The sequence below is a fragment of the Thermobia domestica genome, chromosome 6 (assembly GCF_964235325.1).
Source record: "Thermobia domestica chromosome 6, izTheDome1.hap1.1, whole genome shotgun sequence".
NCBI classification, from domain to species: Eukaryota; Metazoa; Arthropoda; class Insecta; order Zygentoma; family Lepismatidae; genus Thermobia; species Thermobia domestica.
The window spans coordinates 162905311-162924114 of NC_137459.1; the positions used below are offsets into that span (position 1 = coordinate 162905311).

Genomic DNA, 18804 nt, shown 5'->3' on the forward strand with positions numbered 1-18804 from the left:
GCTAGTCTATATATTAAAATGCTAGGTTTATATGTTTGTCTCCAAAGAAAAGTTTATATGTTTATCTCCAATCCATTCCACAATGAGATCTCGAAAACCATAAGTGTTAGAAACGTGTCGTTTTAACGGGTCGATTCCAAATTTTGTGTAAATTGTCCAGTGAACATTTAAAAAACATGATCGTTATTTCTTTATTACACTTTTAGGGGTACACTGGAAGTGTTGAAATTTTTAAAATAGTAAAGAATCATATAGTGCGAGTTATACATTCCAACACCATATAGTTGTATACAGAGGTTGTATATCTCTCAGGCGTTTGTTTCATGGTCAAAGAAAGACGGAGACGGAGAATGAAAGACGGAGAATAACAATTTCTCCAGGCTAAGATGAATCATTATTGTTTAGAGTGTTTTGCCCAATGAACACCATATATATCACTGACATTGTCTATGTAATATATTTGCTTATTACATACTGCTTGCAAGAAGAAAGAAAACACTGATCATACATGAATTAGAAACTTCAACCGGAAGTAGGCTCAAATCTTGCAAACGGTGCGAGATATTAAAAAAAATAATCGGAAAAAAATATCCTCTTATGGTAGCCCTTGGCAATTTTTACCAAGATGTCTTTCACTTGTGTCTGTAAAGAGACATGCACAGATGTTGTGAGGAATGACAAGGAGATTCATACTCATATGTGAATGATGCGCTGTGTAGAGAGCGCTGGTTCAGCTAATTACGTTTGAAAATAACAATGAACTATTACTCTCATTGCATATTGAAACACACTAGTATTTCAAGAACTTTACCAAAAAAAAAAAAAAAAAAAAAAAAAAAAAAAAAAAAAAAAAAAAAAAAAAAAAAAAAAAAACGGATAAACCTTCTAAGCGACAAATACTGGACAATATATCTCTGGTAGAACTTGCGTTTCACTAAACATGAAATATTAAATTTTAAGAAAGTTGTATGTGTTTTTAAATAGAAAATTTTGAGTAATTAAATCAAAGAAGCAACTGCCGCAACAAGCTCTGTGCTGGAACGAAATTTTAAGACAAGACCGTATTTGCCTTAATTTTTCTTTAGATTTTACTCAGATTGAATGTAGATGGAATGGATATTTTAACAGTGTGACTAGGACACTATTCTGCTTACTTAACTTTTATTCAACATTTGTTTGGTATGATTAGAATTAAGCGCCCCTTTCAGCAGAAAGACTATATGAGACATGGACCTACAGCTTAACGTGAGATCCGAACCACCTGAGCTTCCATCGGCAATCCAAATTAAGTGTTACATTATTTTTACAAAGGTATTTCATAAATGTGTTAATAATAAATATGTCACATTGAATCAGGCATGTCTGTAAAGGTCCAGTACTGTATACTGAATTCATGTTCATTAAGCTTCATGTGGGACACTAAGAGCACAAAGTAATTAAGTTCAAAGAAAATAATTTTTGTACGATACACTTGTGTTCATGGAAAAGTTAACACTATATATTAAAATGCTCGGTTTATATGTTTGCCTCCAAAGAAAAGTTTATATGTTTGTCTCCAATCCTTTCGACAATGAGATCTCGAAAACCCCAAGTGCTACAAACGTGCAGTTTTCGCTGGTGGATTCCAAATTTTGTATAGATTGTCCAGGTCTAATTCAATATTTGAATAAACGTGGCCTTTATTTCTTTATTACATTTTTTATGGTTACACTGGAAGTGTTAAAATTTTAAAAAAAGTAAAGCATATCCTATGAGTTGTACTTGCCAACGCTACTTATTTGTATACAGGGGTTGTATATCTCTCACGCGTTTGTTTCATGGCCAAATGATAATGAAAAACAAAAGATAACCATGTCTGCAGTCTAAAATAAATCTTTATTGTTTGGAGTGTTTTGCCCAATGAAAATCACATATCACTGACATAATTAATTGTGTGTGTAATGTATTAGCTTATTACATACTGCATGCAAGAAGAAAGAAAACACTGATCATACATGAATTAGAAACTCCAACCGGAAGTAGGTTCAATCTTACAAACGGTGCGAGATGTTGAAAAAAATAATCGAAAAAAATATCCCCTTTATGGTACCCCTTTCCGATTTTTATGAAGACGTCTTTCACTTGTGTCTGTAAAGGGACATGTACAGATGTTGTGAGGAATGACAAGGAGATTCATGCTCATATGTGAATGATGCACTGTGTACAGAGCGCAGGTTGAGTTGAGTTGATTTTAGTTTAGTGTCCCGTTCAGCAGCGAGGCCATATGGGACGTAGACCTACTGATTAACGTGGAATCCGAACCACATGAGCTCTCGCCGGGAATCGAACCCGGGTCTCCCACGCCAAATGTCAGAGCGCAGGTTCAGCTAGTCTATATATTAAAATGCTAGGTTTATATGTTTGTCCCCAATCCTTTCGACAATGAGATCTCAAAAACCACACATGATAGAAATTCCAAATTTTGTGTGGATTGTTCAGTTTTCATTCAAATTTTCGAAAACTGTGTCATTATTGTTCTATTTAACATTTTAGGGGCCGTTTTGAGCCCATAAGGTTAACATTGTTGCAGGCCAAAACAACGGTGTTAGGGAACCAGGAGAGAAGTTACGTATGGCGGGTTGACGGACATTGTAGGGCTTCGCTTAAATCTGAATGGCAAAACCTATTGCATGGTGGCAATTTCAAAGGCTTCAAGAGACGCAATGACGCGTACTCGGAATTGATATGGTTTTATCAGAAAAAAAAAAAAAATCCACTTGATATCGTGTAACTTCCACATATTTGCTAAAAACTTACTCCAACATCTATACATAGCAATTTACTTCCTTTGTGAGTCTCGTATCCTTTACTTGTGTGAGGAAGGAAACGTGCACAGTGAGGAGGAGATTCATGGTCATTAGAGAACGATGCACTGAGTAGACAGCGCAGGTTCAGCTAATATATTTAAAAAGTAAATTTTTGCAGTTTGTGTAAAAATATTGCAAGAGAAACATTCAAATTAAGTATTATAATTTATTTCTCAAAATTTTCAATCCATTTCCTTCAAATTTTTCATAAAAATGAACTTTCTAGCTTAATTTTGTGAGAAGTTATATGCATTTAAATATTTCACTGTGAATTTTCGCGGCAGTCATGTTAATGTCATCATAGCTCAAAAACTCGTAATGAAATCCTTGAGGATTTTTTGTGGGAAATACGACGAAAGTGGTGCTACATATTCCAGTAGGTTTCACTTTGTTATTTTAAATGTCTGGGTTGAGGTCTAATTTGACTGAACTGTTACCTTGTATATATACAGAAGACGAAATTTCTAGTCCCGTCCCAATTTCTCTCGCACAGATCTAATTTATGCAAATGAATAACGCTAAACTAAAATATTCGGTCTCGAATGGCGACTCGAAGACCGAAAATTTCAAGATACTCTCTCCACCCCATATATACATACTTATGTGTATGACCCTCCCCCTTATGTGTACTCCACTGGGTTAGAGCATAAATAACTTTGTATCGGATCTTTAATTTTGATTTACAGCTTCGTGAAAGTAGTAGAAAAAACAGTTGGGTTAGTGCTCCAATATAGTACCCTGCTAGTTCATAAACTGTGATGCACGATTTGGGATAATACTGATTTCGTCTACAGGTCAAAAATGTAAAAACAGGAATTAAAAAAAAAAAAAAATCTGGATTTGGTTTTACAGGCATTGATTTCATTACATTATAACGTGTAGCGAAGGTTTTTAACTGGTATCCATGATGGAACATAATTTCTGAAAAATATAAAGCACGTATTTAAGAACTAACATAGCGGCTTGATTATGCTAACATTTTAAAACTAACTTATAAGAAAAAATTAAGATTCAGTGTACTGATTTGATTTAGAGTGAAAACAATAGTTTTTATTAACACTTTTGTGGGTTGTTGACGTGTCTTGTGAAAACTATAGAAGAGTAAGGAGTAGTTCTCAACAAGGATTTTCATAGTAGTGATTCAAGAAACATTATAATTCTCTGTAGAATGGAGGAGAAAGTTCAAAATACCTAGTTCTACGAGATGCATAATTTCTAGAAAAATAAAAGCATGAAGAAGATGACAAGGGGTCATTGAAACGTAGTGTTAATTTGTCCGTCACTGTTTGGGTGCTTCAGTGAGTATATTACATATTTCAATTAACGTGATTATATCCCCGGATATATATACATGAGGACTAGAGGTTCGATTTTAAATAACTCATGCTAAATTATGCTCTAATTGCATTTTTTTTTTGTTTTTTTAATGTCAGTTTGATGTTACTTTCTGAAAGGTAAAGGTAAATTTCAAATACATCTTAACTTACTTTACTGAGAGTGTGCATGACCAAAATTAACAATATGCTTGTTTATGCTGTTCCTGTATCTTTTTGAGCAAGAAAAACAAAATACTTGTGGTATATTTGGTACTTTATAACCAAAAATATACTTATTTCTCTTATATTTGCTCATATTAAATCATTTTGAAATGTCTTTCGATCTTTATTCTCAGTCTTCCTTTCTTTATTTGATAAAGAAATGGTTTGACAGCATCAATACGACTCTCCCACCTTGTATCACTAGGATATTTTAAAGTAAAATTCCATATGTCTCTGTAGAAGAGAACAACGATATGAGGAAGTAGAAAAATAAATGTACACGTCTCACAGTATAGCAAGAAGCATTACAATTTCACTGCAGGACAGTAGAATAATTACAAGAATATTCATCGAATGAACGCTACATAGGACGAAAAAATCTCTACTATTCACGTTTGATATTCCTTTCTGAACACTTACATGTTTTTAATTAATATTAGCACCGTTATCATATCCATGGCCACACATGTTTTCAATTCTTCTATTTTTCTAAAATAACGATAGTTAATTACTCTCCGGAAGATCATTTATGCACAAAAAATCTACAAAATATTCCTAAATAGACAGTTCCTTTTTTTTTTTTTTTTTTTTTTTTTGTTCTACTCTTACGAAACGAACAATTAATGCCATTTGCTCTGTACGACTTACATCTGGTGCGAAATCTAATATTATGGAATAATGTGTGGCCTTCATTAATTCAGTCAGAATTCTGTCTTTTATTTTTGACCTAAGCAGTTCAATCACTTCGTTTTGAATGTACTCACTCATTTGCACGTATATCTCTTTACTTGTAATTCGTCGTAAATGCCCAGCCATAATATCAAACTGCAATACACTCAATAAGTCTGACAAAAATACCATTGTTTCTTGAGTAAATAATATCATTTTACCACAAAAAGCTAGGTTTTGGGAAGCGAGAAATTTAATTATATAGAGTAATTGTTTGAGAATTTCCCTCCAACGCAAAGTTTCATTACGAATAAGTAGTTGGTATTCACAATCAACTGTTTTATCTGACGGTAATCGGTTTGGAAGTTTAAACCACGATTGCAAAGCCATCACGTGAGTCGAGAATGTGCCGAGGTTTGAAAAAAAAAATAATAATAATAAAAAAAAAATAAAAACAGCAAACTACAAGGACCTCTTGTTAAATAAATTTCAAAAATTATAAAACATTTACAGGTTGGGCCCCATTTACTTTTTAGAACACATGATTTCAAGTACTCTTCTACTGCGTAGTGAAAGGAGGTATATACTAAAAAAAACTCGCTAATACGAGTGAGGGGTTACGTCCAACCGTCAGTTTAGACGGGACGCCAGGGATTTCCATCTGGGCGGCTCAACTCACACAAATGCCCTGCTTTCTATTATAACAAGCCTTATAATAAGACATTGTAATAAATTATAAGTTCTATAATATTGTATGAAATTACGTTAGAGTATAATTTTGTTAGTAGTACTATTAGTAGCATCTACCTGTTACTTGGGTAAAATTATCTCTAAAATACTATTATTTAACACTCAAATACGGCGCATCAGAAAGACGTTTTTGTATTGGAATGAAATATAAGAAGTTGGATTTTTTAAGTTTTATTACAAAAATGGATGATAATGAATTGATGAGACAATGAAATTGGGAGATCAGGAAATTATTAAAGTTAATAATAGATTTAATTATTTAAACAATCTGCTCGCTTAGCTGAATGGTCAGGCTAGACTGATAGGATTTAAGTTTTGTTGGCTGAAGCCTAAATTCAGAACTCAATCAAAAATTGATTATATATGCCATTGCAAGGCTATGTGTGCGGAAATTTAATAGAGTTCTTGACTTTCATTTTCCTCAAGTACGAAGCTTTAGAGAACATGAATCTGTCGTTTTACTTACTTACATGAATGATCCAGTAGACCGCAGACTTTGAAACTGGGCAGGCACCGCTACTTAATTTCACATTAACGAAACACTAACTAACTGGTTGGGCCTGGTATTGCAAGTTGAGTTGCTGGATTGAATTCTTGGGAAAGCATCTCACTTCTTACGCTGTGACGCATTTGTGTCGTCAATTAAGTGAAGATCGCTGATAGGTTTTGGATCCAGGTGTTGTAAGTTATTGCGGTTGGTTGCTGTCGTTTGGGGACCTTACTCCGTTGAAACTGGAATCAGACATCAACAGCTCATCGTCCTTCTTGGGAATCGTCTTATAGTGTGACTTTGTGATGAACTGGAAGGTCTAGCCAACTATAGATCCCATGGACTGCAGGCCGGTATAATGAATAGCACTCCTGCACTACTTGAACTCCTCGAACATCAACTACAACATGGGTTGAGAAACTAACTTATTGGTCCGACAGTGCTGCGTTGAACTGAATGTAATTGTACTGCTCCAGGCTGTGACGACAACAATTTGTCTTGTGGATTTATTAAGAGCGAAAGAATAGTAATGACGGGCTTAAAAACAACAAAACCAGATTGGTTGAAACCTAACACCAAATAGTAATAAAAAAAATGTCACGTAATTTGAATAAGAATTATTTAATTTTCAACCTATCGTTTGCAAGTAGAATCTATAATTATGCGAACTTATTCGTAATATTCAATTCGGCGCCTCCTACAATCTCCTAATATTTGGCGCCTCGTGCAGTTGCACGTCTCACCTCGTCTTTCCGCCGGCTTTGTAGCCTGCCTCTACGTTTTCTCGATCTTCTTTTCATGTAGCAAGAAAATAATATTTCTCGTGTCTCCAAGTGGTTGTCTCGGGTTTGATTCTCAGTGAGGATACTAAGCCTCAGATAAAATCCTAGAAGTAGTTCGGATTCCAGTTTTGGTAGCAGAATTAATCTATAACCTCAGTGATGAAAAGGGTATCCCTCCATTTAAAAAAAAAAAAAAAAAAAAAACCTCGGAAGTGCCTCGATGTAGTTTGGATATTCAATCTTATGCTTTCTACGTTTGCTTATAGAAATCTTGATAAAATCCCTACTTTAAACTTCTTGATGGTTCTGATGATAAACAATTTAGATAGCTCAAACACTCACAAAATAATAAAGAGGTAAAATTTGATTATGTATACAAACTGAAGTTTTTTAAGATACTTAAATAGCAATAGACACTGAAACAAAATAATCAGTAGGTAAAAAAAAAAGAAAAAAAAGAAAAAAGAAAAAAAAGAAAGAAAGAAAGTAAAGCTAACTCTGAAAATCTATTCATCAGTCTTCTTACTTTCTTTCTATGTACCTGCACACAGGCACACTTATTTGTTTGTTAAAAAGGGAAATATAAACTATCATGTTTTGAACTAGACAATTGTAGACTGATTATAAAATCCATGTTAAGTACCAAAATGAAAATGTTGAGTAAAAAGCTCAGATTTTACTTCAGAACTGCTGACACATAGGCTCACGCGCATTCTTCTGATGATTATTTGAACTACTTCCACAGTGAATACTAGAAAACCCAATTTTAACTGAGCAGCGTTTGGCACATAGCCCACATTACGACATTAAACCGAATTTTTCCATTTTTGACAGCACGGATTTCATTTACAATCTACAATTGCTTTATAAAAATGTTACTATACTTCACTTGATACAGTGAAGAATCACTTCAGTAAGTCGCTTAAATTAGCCCCCAAATATCGTAAGAAAATTAATAAGTAGCAGCTAAGATTATTAAGATACTACAAGAAGGGAAGAAAAAGATTGACATGCAGTAAGCCTACCCTTGTACTAAAAAAGAAAAAAAATGTGTCTATCATTTTAGTAGGAAGGAGACTCACATATATTCTTGCATTCATCCTTCAATAAATAAATTAAATAATTTAGTACAAAAAATTTATATATAAAGAAAAAAAATATTACCATTGCTTTTTCATTGCGTGAAACAGCATACAACTGTGCTGATACCATAAACAGAGTGGTTCCTGTCTTACCTTTCCTCCACGTTGAATCTCAATTGTCCCAGATACATATTGATTTCTTTCTTTCCTTTCCAGAAACTGAACAATGAATGAGTAGAAACAGAGTATAGAATGCACTCTTTTGCATAATTGAATGCCTTCATTCTTTCCAAGACAAGTATTAAGCTGGAAATTGTGTCTGTTAGGGATCGTGGAGCAGTGTAATAGATATATTGTGCAGTGTTAGTAATTTTGCTCTGTACAACAACCGCTATTGCGAATACAAACGATGATATGGTATAAATACCGAAAATTAGATTCGGTACCGTACTTAATTATCACAAAATGTTACAAAAGTAGAATCACCTGCTAGACACAGCAAACATAATTTACATGCTTGGGGGGACCTTTTCTTAAATAATATTCTAAAAATGTTGCTACCGTTGTTAGAATACATTGACAAGAAACTTTTTAAACAAATTTAGAAAATATATTTATGTAGGGGTACTTTCACTTATGTAGGAAGAAGGCTTACTGCACGTACGAGAATTAGTTGTCGTATTTCAATATGTTGTAAAACATATGTTCTACAACTGATATATATCTAGTAACTATGTACAGTACATGACTTTCTATTTATTTTTTTTATATTATTATGTAGTATTCAAATAACTCAATAAATGTGTAAGAATAGGAAACTTAGTGCAGATAATACTGCATTTGTGTATGTAATATTTAATTCTGACTGAAAGGATGTTAATTTTGTTTCGTTTCAGAACGATCATGGCGCAGGAACCGTTGAAGTCGAATACGAAGCAAACGCCACAGCTTAGTGATAAACCACCAAGAACTATCATTGGCTTACCAGCACTGAATGCAGGATACCAAGTGCTGAGAACATCCAAACCATTGAGTTCAGAAGGATACACAGGCGAAAGGTCGTATCCCACAAGATCTTTTACTGAAGGAAAGCAAAGCATGACGTTTGGTAAGATTGTTGATTCTAAACCTATGGAGTTAGACGTGGCCTTGAGCACAACTGAGGAGAATACAAAGGCCTCTCAGGGAATTATCATAAATGAAGATACAGCAGCTACAGCTGCTTCTAAATCTTTATGTAAAGTAGTAAGCACCAACCTTTCCAATGACTCAGGGAAACATTATGGTACACAACTGTTTATTTCTGTTTCCAAACTTAGAAACGACAATCCATCCTTTTATGTTAATGAAGAAAATCGAAATCAAATCCCAGAGCATAAAGCTGCTTCTTACCAATGCTCTTCTGAGGAATACAAGACAGAGGATACTGGTAAATCACATGTTCGTTGGCTGGCAGATTTCTACGAACGCCGTGCTATAATGTGCAATCGTCAATTACCTATGAATGCAGATACTTCTTTTCTACATGCAAGTAATATATTCAACAAAGCACATCATTTTACTACAGATGACCAGCAAGTTCCAGCGCGTGCTACTTCTCCCTTTTCTCGTAATTATGAGATAGAGAAAAAGAATAATACTAGTGGATCAGGACAGAATATTCATGTCAACGCTCAACCATCAAATGTGCCTGGAAATAGCACCACCACCACCAACAACAACAATTGTCCTCCTGTAATTATGGATACTGTTGGAGCAAGCACCATTATTTCTAAATTGTGTGCAGAAAGGAAAACTAATTATTCTACTGTCCAACACCTGCGCGCTGGCACTTATGATGAAGCAGGAGTACAATTCCAAGATTCCGGAGCTATTACTGGAAAGTCTTCCCGTGATTTATGACTAGAGGAACTCCTCCTCGACCGTTCTTGTGCGAGGGATTCTGACTGCAAATACTCAGAAAATTTCAATAGATTGTTAAGTCTAATGGAAGGCAGAAATTTAATGAGACAATTGATTAGTATTACCGAAAAAGATTGCACTCCATGGGAGGAGAATGAAGATGAGGCATTCAATGAAGAATATGGTACCCTATATTTAACAGCTGAGAAATATAGATACATCAAGAATTGGTTAAAGGATGTTGTACCCGGCCCACCTGAAATAGAATTGGAACTTACAGTTCAGGAAGAATGTTCAGCGCAGTCAGATTCAGAGGAAGAGGGTGAATTAATATGGCACGTTTCACACAATCCAAGTACTTTCGAGGAGGATGAAGTTGTCAAAAACAAACCGATCATCACACATCAACAACAAGCTGAACGAGTGGAAAGAGCATACTGTCGTATAACAGAAAGAATTGAAGAACCTCAATTACCAAAGTTACATGTTCTAGATAAGGACAACAGCGGAACAGAAGTGAATTCTAATCGAAAAATAGAAAAATTTGTTGCTGAAAGTGTTCAATTTAGAGATTGCTCACAAAATAATAGTTGTTTGAATGAGCCAGTATATGGAGGTAACATTTCTGCTGCATTTCCAAACATCCGGAAACCTTCAAGCTCCACATGTTTGTCATTACCGCAACAGCCTGCAGTAAACAACAACCGGTACACGAATGCGTTAAATGATTCTCCTTTATCAGGAACATCTACAGCTTGCATTACTACAGAGAGAAAAAGAGAGCTAGAACAAGTACTAGAACACACAACAAAACAAAAATCTGTACCAGTAATGGTATATAGTAAGATACCAGAAAGAACTGATTTAGTTGTGGCTTACCATGTAGCTAGCAGGAATCAGCAAGCACAAGGTTGCCATGCAACAGAGCAAATGCCAACACATAGAATAGTACAAAATCAACGCCCAAAAGAAACTGTTTTTCCAATATCTGTTCGCCCAATAATTAGGAATACATCAGAGAACGCAGGGAATCAGACAAACCATACTCCTGAAACTGCTGCTGCTCAACTGATTCCTGCACACACCTACTTGCCACAACCGGAGCAAAAGAAGGAAACTACCGAAACAAAAGATTATTCAATCCAACTTAAGCAAGTGTCCCGTCAATTCTCAACATCACCCACTCAGATACAAGCTACAAGTAATTATTCAGGAAAAGACTTTGCAAAACACTGCAACACTTCTCCAATGAGTGGTTTGACCGACACGATTGAGTCTATTCGCTCTCTTAACGTAAAGCCGGGCAACGAGTTTCCTTATAGTTCTCTGTCAGGTAGCAAGGACAGCGATGATAATTCAGACAAGGATACATCAGGAAAGGTCAAAAGGAAAGGGAGAAAGGAAAAGTCAAAGCATGAGATAGAGGAACGCTCCAGATGGCCTGCAAACTTTAAAAGACTTTCAGGTAAGTGTCTTGTATGTTTCTGGCTGCAAGAATATTAGGGTTAATAAAAGGGAAACGTTATTCAGAGTGCTATTAGGCAGGGGCGTCATTTCAGACTATGCTTGGGGGGGGGGGGGGCAAGAGCACCACCGACATAAGAATTTCACGTTTTGTACTAGTATATTAGTATGCATAGACTAAAGTATATGCATTCCTCAAACTCTTGGGGGGGGGGGACAATTTCCCCCTCCTGCCCTCCCTAAATGACGTCCCTGCTATTAGGCTGCAGAGGTTCAGGTCAATGTCCGCTCTACACAGAGCTTTCAATTCTAATAAGCGTACTATTGCAAAGTAGTTTGTTCGTTTTCTTCGTTTTTGGTTTTCTTGATTATATTGATGGGAAAATTTTAAATTATATTGTCTGTTTCTGAAAATGGAGTGCAATCTATATTAGACTTTGAGGTTGACAAACATCTATTCTGGCTGTAATATATCAGATACCCGAAATAATATTAATTGACATACACAAGTATATAGGTAATGTAGCCATTATTACTCGATTCTTTTATTCATGGTATGCCTAATGCTAGTACCAAATTAATTACTCCAGCTCTCTAGTTTTCCACTTTTCTAATTTCGCTTAGAGGGATGGAGGGAGAGAGAGAGAGAGAGAGAGAGAGAGAGAAGAAAAGAAAGAAAGACAATCAGAAAGAAAGAAAGAAAACTACCCTAGTATCCAGACCTTCATACTGACTTTGTGATATTGCAAAACGTGTAAAATTACTATATATACTTTAAAAGATCAAAAGCTATATCGAGTTACAAATAAAACCAAAGCTTAATTAGCTCCTGATACCTCCATATAAGTTAAAGCTCTCTCGTGTCAATATAGTTAGCATGCTGGAGACCCGGGTTCGATTCCCAGTGGAAGCTCATGCGATTCAGGTTCCACTTTAAGCTATAGGTCCACGTCTCATATAGCCTCGGGGTTGAGCGTGAAGCTAAACTCCAAATCAATCAATTAAGCAATCCATGTAGGCTATTATTTCTCCTGTCATTTATTTCCTTCTTTGTTTTAGATTTGTTTCAAATATATTCCGTTAAAAAAAAATATAATAAGCTTCGTTGCAAAATGTTTCTTCGTTGCTTTTAGAGCCTATATTAAAATAATACATTTCATAAACTTTTGTTAGCATTCTGTATTAGCTATTTTAGGTTTCTAATATTCTTTTATTTTAGGATTTAGTGATTATTGCAAAGTATAGTTAAAATACAAGTTACTTGGCAATTTAAAGAAATGAATAGATAAATTTCCATTCAAAATAAAAAATGACTGTACAATATGAATGTATATATTTGTAACTTCACTCAAGTACAATGACAATGCTAAAAACAATGTTCATACTAGTGGACTGTAAGGCTTGATTCGTACACCACATGAATGCAACCCAATATAAATTCACTGTATTTAATGATTACAACTTCAGTTTGCACACAATAATAATACACAAGAATAAACATGTTCACAAGGTCCTTAGTTGTAAATGATTTTGATAGGATGGCTTATTGTTTGTGCTGTATTGTATGATCTTCGACCATAATATACGGTCCACCAAAACTGCATTTTCTTGCTGCCACACTCACACACTCTTCACCAAACAATAGAAAAGCGTTAAGCAACTTGAACACTGTTGCCAGCTAAAGGCACACACACTGTTAAATACACAAATAATCCCAAACAATGATTATCGACTTCAATTTTCTCAAGTATCTAGAAATATATTAATATTTTAAGACTTACCTATTGCCAGAACTGTTGTTCCCTTAAAATCTGTGCTACAAATTTCAGAAACAGTTATTCTAAAATTCTAATATACTCATAAAATAACAAGCGGCACAGGAGAAGATATAAATATTTGGCCATCGACTGTTGTAGATTGAATAGAAAGTTATTATTTTTACTTTCGAGCGATGATAGGGGAGGAGAAAGTATAGTTATCATAATAATAATAATAATAATAATAATAATAATAATAATAATAATAATAATAATAATAATAATAATAATAATAATAATAATAATAATAATAATAATAATAAAAATTATACGTTTCACAACCCCTAAACGACGAACGTGAGTTTTGAGTGTCTGCCTGTACGTTCATTCGTCTAAATTTATATACACTCACCTAGATGCTATACCATTCAACCTACGCATATGAAATTTTAAGCTTATCGGATTTCCAGCGGGGTTTTCCGAAATTTATTCATACTTTCTAAACTAAGGGCGGTTTACTGTAGGGCGAAAATAAACAATTGATTTTTTTTTTAATGGTCTTAGCGGTTTTGCTTATATATTTCACACGTCAATATTTCATTAACAATCTTATGTTATGCTATACATTTTTCTGAGAAAAATCAACCAAGGGTAATTTACTGTTGGGGTGAGTTCTCTCTAGACAATTTTGAAAATAAATAAATGAATAAAAATAAATACACATTTAAAAAAATGCTCAGGCTTAGTTCATATTTTATATACAAACGCTTAATTAATAACTACAGTATGGAATATGATTTCTCATGCAGAAAATTAACAATATATATAATTTGCTCTTAACAATGAGATTTTTCGGGTGGTTTTCTCATAAACGAGCCAAGCAATTTTTTCTTCTTCATATTTCATACAGAAACATTTGATCAGCAATTCTACAATGCAATATGAATGATTTCTTTAAAAAAGAAAAGGTTAATATACTCTTATTTATTTTATTTAATCTTATAATATAAAGAAAATCCTGATAGTTTTTCTTATTTTGAAAATGTATATATATATATATATTTCTTTTTTGTAATAACATAAACAGTTTTAATGCCTTTTATTAGTTTTTACTTTGCAACTTATAATGTGAAATACACAAGAAACTAAACTCTACATAACACATTAGCTAGAAGCTATAACGGAACAATACATAGTCATTAACAATAATCGTTTTCATTTACGGAATATTGCACTATTAAAAGTTTACGTTTCATTGAGTATTTCAATATTCTTGTTTGCCTATTGTAGATAATATCTTGCTCTATAATGTATAAAAAGAGTTGAATCTTGATGATTCCTTCTGAATTTTTTCGAATATATTTCCATAAACTTATTGGTTTTAATATTTCGTACATTAGCTATTAGGCTGAAAACTACTCTCTGAAGAAAATTAATGTAATAATCAATTTGTTGAATATGTAGATTATATAACATTTTAAAAATTGATTTATATGGACAATATTTATTTAAAAACTTTTCATTTCAAATTGTCCATATTTCTTTATCAATCTATTGTTGTTGATGTTGAGTTTAACGCCCCTTTCAGCAGCGAGGCCATATGAGACGGGACCTACTGATTAACATGAAATCCAAACCACATGAGCTCCCGACGGAAATCGAACCCTGGTCTGCCACGCCAAAGGCGCGTACGCTAACCTCTTAGCCACGAAGGAGTTCTTTTTATCAATTTAATATAATTTACCAAAATTGCTGGTGGCTTAGTGCTCCGGGGCATGGGGTCACTGGTTCGCTCCCTAGACAAGTAAATTTGTCGTGGACAACATCGTATTCGTGGGTTTACCGTTTCTTCTCACATTCTCATTCCACCGGCTATTCAATCATAATCATCTTGTCTAAATAATTCGTCTCTTTTAGCGTTAAGGGCATAATCGTGGGACGTTAAGGGTCTTCACTACAGCGAAATTAAACTACCGCTAATTTTAGAGTTTTTCTGTAATATCTTCAAAACAAATACAAATATTCGAGAAGCAGAAACGTAGTGAACTAGACTATACGATTTTGCATGTGATACCTTCATCACAATTCACCTATCTGCTTTTGGTATACCGCTATTTACAGAACCCGCAAAAAACACTAAAACTAGCTACAGTTGCAAATCGTAAGAACATAGATGAGTTATGATAATGGTATCACATGTAAAATCGTATAGTCTAGTTCACTACGTTTCTGCTTTTCGAACACTTTTATTTGTTTTGAAGATATTACAGAAAAACTCTAAAATTAGCGGTAGTTTAATTTCGCTGTAGTGAAGACCCTTAAGTTCAAAGATTTCATTTTTTCCCTTTCTCCCAGTTTTTTAAATTTCAACTCAGTCTTCATCATGACTAAGTTGTGGTCAATGTCCACATCTACTCCTGGGTAACTTACACAGTTCTTCATTTTTGCCAAATCTTCTGTATTTCACGTTATTGAAATCTCATTCATATTTGCCATATGTTATGTATTTCTGTACCAAAGAGGAAGTACAGATTCATAACCTCTCAATCCAATCTCGCAAAACGCATAGTATAAGTATAAAATAACTTTGTTCACACATGCTAGATTCTTTTCTTCAAATATTCTCTTATGTACTAGTTTACTATAACTGAGTGGTTATTAAAGTCATCTGATTTGCTCTAAGAACAAAGTACGGCAATTTCCGAGAACTGAATAACCCAACTACAAAACTATTGACACCATAAATGATATCCGCTAAGTGAGCTTTGTAGTAGACAAACACCTTGTGCGTGGGTTTTCTCCGGTTCTCCCTTTTCTTCCCACTTTCGTCATTGCACTATTATCATCCATCTCACCATCACCGCCTCGGTGCATAATCGCGGAAAGTTAAACTAAAATAATAATTTATTTATTTATTTATTTATTATAAATGATTGAGACCACAGCCAAAGCCATAATGGTCATATATACAATTATGTACAATAAAATGTTACAAGAAAAATACAAGCAAAACAAAGAGAAATTAAAATAATAATTAAAATAAAATAAAATAAAATAATAATAATAATAATAATAATAATAATAATAATAATAATAATAATAATAATAATAATAATAATAATAATAATAATAATAATAATAAAATAAATGACATATATTTCTCAAGCAGTAAATGAGAAATCAATTTTTATGACTCGTATTCAATTTGCAACCAGAATCTATACATTGTGTGTAATATAGTCCCACTATTTACATATTTACAAAGAGAAACTACTTTTAGTCTAAATGGGAAACATAATATATTATTTCTGTCTAAATAGATTACACTTTACTAAATCGAATAGTTGCATTCTGGTACTATGATTAATTATAATTAAGGTAATTTTCTTTACCCTTGTAGTAATTACATCCTCTTTCTTTCTAAACACTGTACTCAGGTATATGACAACTGTTCATTGGTTCTTTCATTCAGTCTAGTACTCTTGTCTTTATTATTATAATTTCTGTAATCGTATTATCATTTACAAAAACGCATTGCTGGAATGTATAATCTAGGGTGATCAGACTTAGAAAATAAAAATCGGGCCACTGAGGAAGTCTGGAACCGGAAATATTGAATCTTTATAATCTATGATTATCAACCCACGGAAGGTTATCGATATAGAAATATGAAATTTACCTCGGGCCCATCTGTTTGAAAAATTTGAAACTATTTGACAAAATTTCGAAATCATTTCAAACAAAGATTCAACTATGGGATTTAAGAACGCGAAATATTATACTACGTAACTACGAACCTAAAACTGAACTAAAAAAAAAGTAAATAAAAAATAAGAAAATAAAAATAAATAAATAAATAAAATAAAATTTTAAAAATTGCACTTTTATCAGGACACCAGACTACCTTTTGGAGAAAGGAACAATCTTGTTAAAAATCGGACACAACATGTCCTTTCTATAAAAATAATCCCGTTTTTTGCTGTGTCTGGTCATCTTAGTACAATCGTTTGTGAGGACATAGCATCTATTTGAGGTAGTTGCAGTAGTTGTTTCGATAATCACTTAATGCTTACACTCAAAAAGTTTATATTTTTTAGTCAAACTTTCCGTTTTTTTAAATAGTATTATAATTTTCATTATGTTTAAATAAAAAATAGAAATGAATTGTAACAATACGCATATTAAGTTTTTTAAATTTTATTTTATTTTAATTTTTTCTACTTTCAGATATATTTTGTTGGAAGAAGTCTCGTTATCGGAAAAGAAAATAAAGAAAAGTAAGATATTGTGATTATTTCTTATCTTGAGTGCTAGACAGGTCGAGATTGTTCTGTAAAAGATTTCTACCAGAGACATTCTCGGATGGAGACAGGTTAGAATGTAACACTGTAGAATTTGTAATTTTTCATTTGTATAGAATTTCTTGATTTTTTTTTTTTTTGTAAGCTTTTGTCTTCTAGTTATTTTATCCTGTCGCCTCAGTTGGAAATAAGAGAATAGTAACGAGCACTTTCCTAAGAGACTCTTAGTTGTAGAATTATAATGAACATTAAGGTTTGCCAAGAAGTGTCAATTTCACAGATATTTTGAAAACTACATACTATTTTGTTACAACAATAACGTAAAGAATTTTCATTTATTTCCCGATTGATGTTTAATGAAAATTCCTTGCGAGTCGGAAGGAGTTCCTTTAGAATTGTTAGGTTTCCCAGACAGAGAAGAAAAGCGAGGAATTGATTCAAGAAACATTTATCATATTCTATTATTCGTTGATCCGATGTAGATGTACCTAACGATTTCGAAGATATTTGCTAGTAAAACCTTATCGCACTGAAGCTTAGTAACCGTCCTTCAGCAAAACATAGTATAAAATATTGTCATATTTTCTGTAAACAAACTAACTTTAATGTTTGTTGAATGCCTCACGGATTTTTCAGTGTGTTTGGTTCAGATTGGAAAATCAAGGTAATGTCAGTATTTCAGTATCATACAGAAACTCTATCAGATATTATATATGTATATATTGAACAATGTTACATACTTGGAATCTTCTTAACGATTGTTCATGCAACAACAACGCCATGAGAATGTGTAAAAAAGAATTGCTAAACGTCAAGCTAAGAAAGACTGATATTTCACTGCCTATTATTCTGTGATTTTTAAAACGAATATACACTATTAAATATGTGATATCTATTAAAAAGAAAATAAATATGTAAATAACAGTATTATACAAGTACCTGAATGTTTTTTTTTTTCTAAAATATAATTGTTGTATAAATTTCGTAGTTAATGTATCAGATCTGTACTATTACTAATACTATATTTATTTTTTTTTATTTTTATAAATTGTTAATTCTTGTTTTTGGCTTATGAAATTATGACCAAACATTGCCATTTCCTTTAAATGGCTTAATATATATATGACAAGCCATTTAAAGGAAATGGCATTCTTTGGTCATATATCACTGTTTGGTCATGTTCTGATTTCTTTGCTCCTGTTGTTGGTCACACTAGATCTATT

The 18804-nt window shown here is 33.2% G+C and overlaps 2 protein-coding genes across 2 annotated transcripts in view; both read left to right on the forward strand.

Moving 5' to 3' along the window:
* The window catches only part of LOC145687731 (uncharacterized), a 98572-nt gene extending 88513 nt beyond the window's left edge, over window positions 1–10059 (forward strand). The window contains exon 3 of the mRNA XM_081761183.1: window positions 9054–10059. Within this exon, the coding sequence (XP_081617309.1) occupies window positions 9061–10059 (999 nt within the window). The 5' untranslated portion in view covers window positions 9054–9060. The remainder of the gene's footprint in view (window positions 1–9053) is intronic.
* Window positions 10060–10143: 84 nt separating this feature from the next.
* Window positions 10144–18517, forward strand: LOC145687730 (uncharacterized). The gene is made up of 2 exons (XM_081761182.1): window positions 10144–11524; window positions 17508–18517. Exons 1-2 carry the CDS (start codon window positions 10144–10146, stop codon window positions 17549–17551), a joined length of 1425 nt encoding a protein of 474 aa, XP_081617308.1. The 3' UTR covers window positions 17552–18517.
* Window positions 18518–18804: the final 287 nt, after the last annotated feature.